Here is a 6000-nt window from a genome sequence, read left to right as displayed (position 1 = left end):
AGACTCTACTTCGTCCCAACAGACTCTGGTTCTTCCTAACAGACTCTACTTCGTCCCAACAGACTCTGGTTCTTCCTAACAGACTCTGGTTCTTCCCAACAGACTCTGGTTCTTCCTAACAGACTCTACTTCGTCCCAACAGACTCTGGTTCTTCCTAACAGACTCTGGTTCTTCCTAACAGACTCTGGTTCTTCCTAACAGACTCTGGTTCTTCCTAACAGACTCTGGTTCTTCCCAACAGACTCTACTTCGTCCCAACAGACTCTGGTTCTTCCCAACAGACTCTACTTCGTCCCAACAGACTCTGGTTCTTCCTAACAGACTCTGGTTCTTCCTAACAGACTCTGGTTCTTCCTAACAGACTCTGGTTCTTCCTAACAGACTCTGGTTCTTCCCAACAGACTCTACTTCGTCCCAACAGACTCTGGTTCTTCCCAACAGACTCTACTTCGTCCCAACAGACTCTGGTTCTTCCTAACAGACTCTGGTTCTTCCTAACAGACTCTGGTTCTTCCTAACAGACTCTGGTTCTTCCTAACAGACTCTGGTTCTTCCCAACAGACTCTACTTCGTCCCAACAGACTCTGGTTCTTCCCAACAGACTCTACTTCGTCCCAACAGACTCTGGTTCTTCCTAACAGACTCTACTTCGTCCCAACAGACTCTGGTTTTTCCCAACCATTTAGTACCGCAGATGCTGATTTAAACTGCTCTTACCTTTGACGTTCAACAGAGTGTATGTACAATGCGTGTGTCTGACCATAAATCCTGTAGGTGAGCACTGTGATGCTCCACTTGACTGTAGCTCTCTGAGTGTTTTGACATTACAGCACCCTACCTCAGCCTGCACATTTTGCCTCACCCTGCCTCAGCCTGCACATTCTGCCTCACCCTGCCTCAGCCTGCACATTCTGCCTCACCCTGCATCAGTCTGCACATTCTGCCTCACCCTGCCTCAGTCTGCACATTCTGCCTCACCCTGCCTCAGTCTGCACATTCTGCCTCACCCTGCCTCAGTCTGCACATTCTGCCTCACCCTGCCTCAGTCTGCACATTCTGCCTCACCCTGCCTCAGCCTGCACATTCTGCCTCACCTTGCCTCAGTCTACACCTTCTGCCTCACCTTGCCTCACCCTGCCTCATTCTGCCTCACCCTGCATCAGTCTGCACATTCTGCCTCACCCTGCCTCAGTCTGCACATTCTGCCTCACCCTGTCTCATTCTGCCTCATTCTGCCTCACCGTGCATCAGTCTGCACATTCTGCCTCACCCTGCATCAGTCTGCACATTGTGCCTCACCCTGCATCAGTCTGCACATTCTGCCTCACCCTGCATCAGTCTGCACATTCTGCCTCACCCTTCATCAGTCTGCACCTTCTGCCTCACCCTGCCTCACCCTGCCTCACCCTGCCTCATTCTGCCTCACCCTGCCTCACCCTGCCTCATTCTGCCTCATTCTGCCTCACCCTGCCTCATTCTGCCTCACCCTGCCTCACCCTGCCTCATTCTGCCTCACCCTGCCTCACCCTGCCTCATTCTGCCTCATTCTGCCTCACCCTGCCTCATTCTGCAGGCGCTGCACTTCACTTCCTAAGTGGTTAGAGGAGACTGGAGAGTGAGTCATACTATACACACACACACACACACACACACACACACACACACACACACACACACACACACACACACTAAAGCCTCCAAGTAAGCCTAATGGGCCTCCTCTAACATTCACACAACCTCAGACAACCTTAAAGGACAAGTTTAACCCCCCCCCCCCCCCCCCCCCCCCCCCCCCCCCCCCCCCCCCACCCCCCCCAAATGTGATATATTTTTCATTAGACACAGTTCTTTAACAAAAAAAGGTACTTTATGTCCGTTTTCCTCTCACTCAACCCCCCCTCCCTCCCCCACTCAAACCCCCCCACTCAACCCCCCCCCCTCCCTCCCCCACTCAAACCCCCCCACTCAACCCCCCCCTCCCTCCCCACTCACCCGTTGTCACAAACAACCCTTCCCGAAAATATGAACCCAAGTAAATGTTGTTAAATGAACCTCCTTTGATAGGATAGGAAAGAATAATCGTTATGTGGTCTGAGATTTCTCATAAGTTCCTGCGCTTTGCTTATCTAAATGTTCTGAGGCATACAATAAACTCTGATTGAACTCTACAAGCAACCCCCCAACCCCCTCCCAAACACACACACACACACACACACATGCACACACACACACAGATGTGCACACACACACATGCACACACACACAGACACAGATGTGCAAACACACACACAACATACACACATTGAGACACAGACGTACACACACACACACACACACACACACACACATTGAGACACAGACGCGCACACACTCCCCGCACCCCCCCCCCCCCCCTCTCTCAGCCGCAGTTTACCCCAGCAGACTGGCAGCTCTCTCTCTCAGCCGCAGTTTACCCCCTACCTACTTCCAGTAATCTACCTCATCCAGTAATCTACCTACTTCCAGTAATCTACCTACTTCCAGTAATCTACCTCATCCAGTAATCTACCTACATCCAGTAATCTACCTACTTCCAGTAATCTACCTACATCCAGTAATCTACCTCATCCAGTAATCTACCTCATCCAGTAATCTACCTACTTCCAGTAATCTACCTCATCCAGTAATCTACCTACTTCCAGTAATCTACCTCATCCAGTAATCTACCTCATCCAGTAATCTACCTCATCCAGTAATCTACCTACTTCCAGTAATCTACCTCATCCAGTAATCTACCTCATCCAGTAATCTACCTCATCCAGTAATCTACCTACATCCAGTAATCTACCTCATCCAGTAATCTACCTCATCCAGTAATCTACCTCACCCAGTAATCTACCTACTTCCAGTAATCTACCTCATCCAGTAATCTACCTCATCCAGTAATCTACCTACATCCAGTAATCTACCTCATCCAGTAATCTACCTCATCCAGTAATCTACCTACATCCAGTAATCTACCTCATCCAGTAATCTACCTCATCCAGTAATCTACCTACTTCCAGTAATCTACCTCATCCAGTAATCTACCTACATCCAGTAATCTACCTCATCCAGTAATCTACCTCATCCAGTAATCTACCTCATCCAGTAATCTACCTCATCCAGTAATCTACCTACATCCAGTAATATACCTACTCCGATATCAACCTAGGTCCAGTAATCTAGCTACTCCGTCTAGCTATATTCAGTCATCTAGCTACTCCGTCCAGCTACATTCAGTCATCTAGCTACTCCGTCCAGCTACATTCAGTCATCTAGCTACTCCGTCTACCTATATTCAGTAATCTAGCTACTCTGTCTAGCTACTTCCAGTAATCTATCTACTCCGTCTACCTTCTTCCAGTAATCTAGCTACTCTGTCTACCTTCTTCCAGTAATCTAGCTACTCTGTCTACCTTCTTCCAGTAATCTAGCTACTCTGTCTACCTTCTTCCAGTAATCTAGCTAATACCTACACTAGCTCCAGATGTGGAGAAGATAACAACAGCAGTGCTGTGCAGAGTGTGTGCGTGTGTCTTCGTTCCCGTGTGTGTGTTTAGTACAGTGGGAGAAAGGTATTCAACTGAATGGAAGGAGGAGGGCCTCCCTATCCAGAACCACATCCAGATTGGTTGCACTGATACGGAGCATATAGCTTTAAAGCTTCAAAGTTGGCGTTATTTCTGCTTAAATTAGTCCGTTACTGAATGCTGACACGATGGGAAATGAAGGAGGAAAAACCGTGATGGTAAATATCACAATTTAGATCCTACAGATTTGAGGGTAAGGGTGAAGAATGTATTAGACAATAGAGACCCTTCTGTTCTTTCCCTGCCTTTCCCCTCAGTTATTGCTATTAAGTAACTTAGCTCCACAGACTTTTTTTTGTTGACTTTACACAACTTTTCGGGTTAAAGTGTTTCCTGACTTCAAATGTTTAGTTGCCCCAAACTTTAGCTCCAACTTGAGAAAACTTAGGTCAAAAGTCAGTCAACGTAAAATGATGTGTTTCCCTCATCTTGTCTCATACACTACCAGTCAAAAGTTTGGACCCATCTACTCATTCAATGTTTTTTTAAATTTTTTACTATTTTCTACGTTGTAGAATAATAGTGAAGACATCAAAACTATGAAATAACACAGATTTATTTAACTAGGTAAGTCAGTTAAGAACAAATTCTTATTTACAATGACGGCCTAGGAACAGTGGATTATGTGTGTGCGTTTGTGTGTGTGTGTGTGTGTGTGTGCTGCGTGTGTGCACGTGTGTGTGTGTGTGTGTGTGTGTGTGTGTGTGTGTGCTGCGTGTGTGCACGTGTGTGTGCTGTGTGTGTGTGTGTGTGTGTGTGTGTGTGTGTGTGTGTGTGTGTGTGTGTGTGTGTGTGTGTGTGTGTGTGTGTGTGTGTGTGTGTGTGTGTGTGTGTGTGTGTGAATGCGTGAATGCGAGTGCGGATGCCTAGCAGGTGTGGAATAAAACATGTTTAAAAGTTTGGCAGGGGGAAACAGTTAGTCCGTTATTTTCATGGGGTCAGGGGGTCAGGTGGTCGGCTACGAAGGCGGTTGGGGGGGACACTAAAGTCATGTTGAATTTCAGCATTGTCAGTTTGTTTTGTGGTATGAGTTTGCTTAGAGATTACAGAGAATGTTGGACGGAACAGTCTGCCAAGCAATACGAGAGAGAGAGAGAGAGAGAGAGAGAGAGAGAGAGAGAGAGAGAGAGAGAGAGAGAGAGAGAGAGAGAGAGAGAGAGAGAGAGAGAGAGAGAGAGAGAGAGAGAGAGATGGGAAATATTAACTTGATTTCATGATGTGCATGATGTGCATGATGTGAATGATGTTCCTTTGACTCAAATGGTTCTCCTCACGTCTTCTAACTGACTCCTTTAGATTTGGGTTTCCACCATTTTTCTCTGCAGATCCTCTGAAGCTCTTTCAGGTTGGATAGGGAACGTCGCTGCACAGCTATTTTCAGGTCTCTCCAGAGATGTTGATCAGGTTTAAGACCAGGTTCTGGCTGGGCCTCTCAAGGACATTCAGAGACTCGAAGCCACTCCTGCATTGTCTTGGCTGTGTGCTTAGGGTTGTTGTCCTGTTGGAAGGTGAACCTTCGCCCCAGTCTGAGATCCTGAGCACTCTACAGCAGGTTTTCATCAAGGATCTCTCTGTACTTTGCTCCGTTCATTGTTCCCTCGATCCTGACTAGTCTCCCAGTCCCTGCCGCTGAAAAACACCCCAACAGCATGATGCTGCCACCACCATGCTTCACTCTAGGGATGGTGCCAGGTTTCCTCCAGACTTGATGCTTGGCATTCAGGCAAAAGTGTTCAATCTTGGTTTCATCAGAAAAGGTACTCAGATAATCAGATAATCTTATTTCTCATGGTCTGAGAGTCTTTAGGTGCCTTTTGGCAAACATCAAGCCGGCTGTCATGTGCCTTTTTCTGAGGAGTGGCTTCAGTCTGGTTTTCCCTGACCAAGGACCTTGAGCTCAATTTCGAGTCTCATAGCAAAGGGTCTGAATACTTATGTAAATAAGGTATTTCTGTTTTTTTTTTTAATACCTTTGCTAAAATTTCTAAAAAACTGTTTTTGCTTTGCCATTATGGGACATTGTGTGTAGATTGTTGAGGATTTTTTTTTAATGTAATCAATTTTGGAATCAGGCTGTAATGTAACAAAATGTGGAAAAAGCCAAGGGATCTGAATACTTTTCGAAAGCACTGTATGTCATAGACACACTGTACAATACACATCAAAAAGTTTCTAAGGCCAGTGTTTTATTCAGGCATATTCAGGTGCCCACAATATCTAAGAGCTAGCGTCATTCATTGATAGATGTACTTGATGAAAAGATATTCACTTCTGTCTGACCTCTGACCTCTAACTTTCCTTTACCACAGCTGTGGGAGACCGTACATAAAGCTGAGCCATGGGGAGGGATCCATGGACAAAGGGGACAGGATACACCGGACAGGTACA

At 46.5% G+C, this 6000-nt stretch overlaps 1 protein-coding gene across 1 annotated transcript in view; it reads left to right on the top strand.

Moving 5' to 3' along the window:
- The window catches only part of LOC109867058 (cGMP-inhibited 3',5'-cyclic phosphodiesterase A), a 242096-nt gene that overhangs the window by 216895 nt on the left and 19201 nt on the right, over positions 1-6000 (top strand). The window contains exon 6 of the mRNA XM_031801186.1: positions 5922-5995. Coding sequence (XP_031657046.1) covers positions 5922-5995 — 74 coding nt within the window. The remainder of the gene's footprint in view (positions 1-5921; positions 5996-6000) is intronic.

The sequence above is a fragment of the Oncorhynchus kisutch genome, linkage group LG22 (genome assembly GCF_002021735.2).
Source record: "Oncorhynchus kisutch isolate 150728-3 linkage group LG22, Okis_V2, whole genome shotgun sequence".
NCBI classification, from domain to species: domain Eukaryota; kingdom Metazoa; phylum Chordata; class Actinopteri; order Salmoniformes; family Salmonidae; genus Oncorhynchus; species Oncorhynchus kisutch.
The sequence above is the reverse complement of the archived record's forward strand: the minus strand, read 5'-3'. Positions and strand labels throughout refer to the sequence as shown.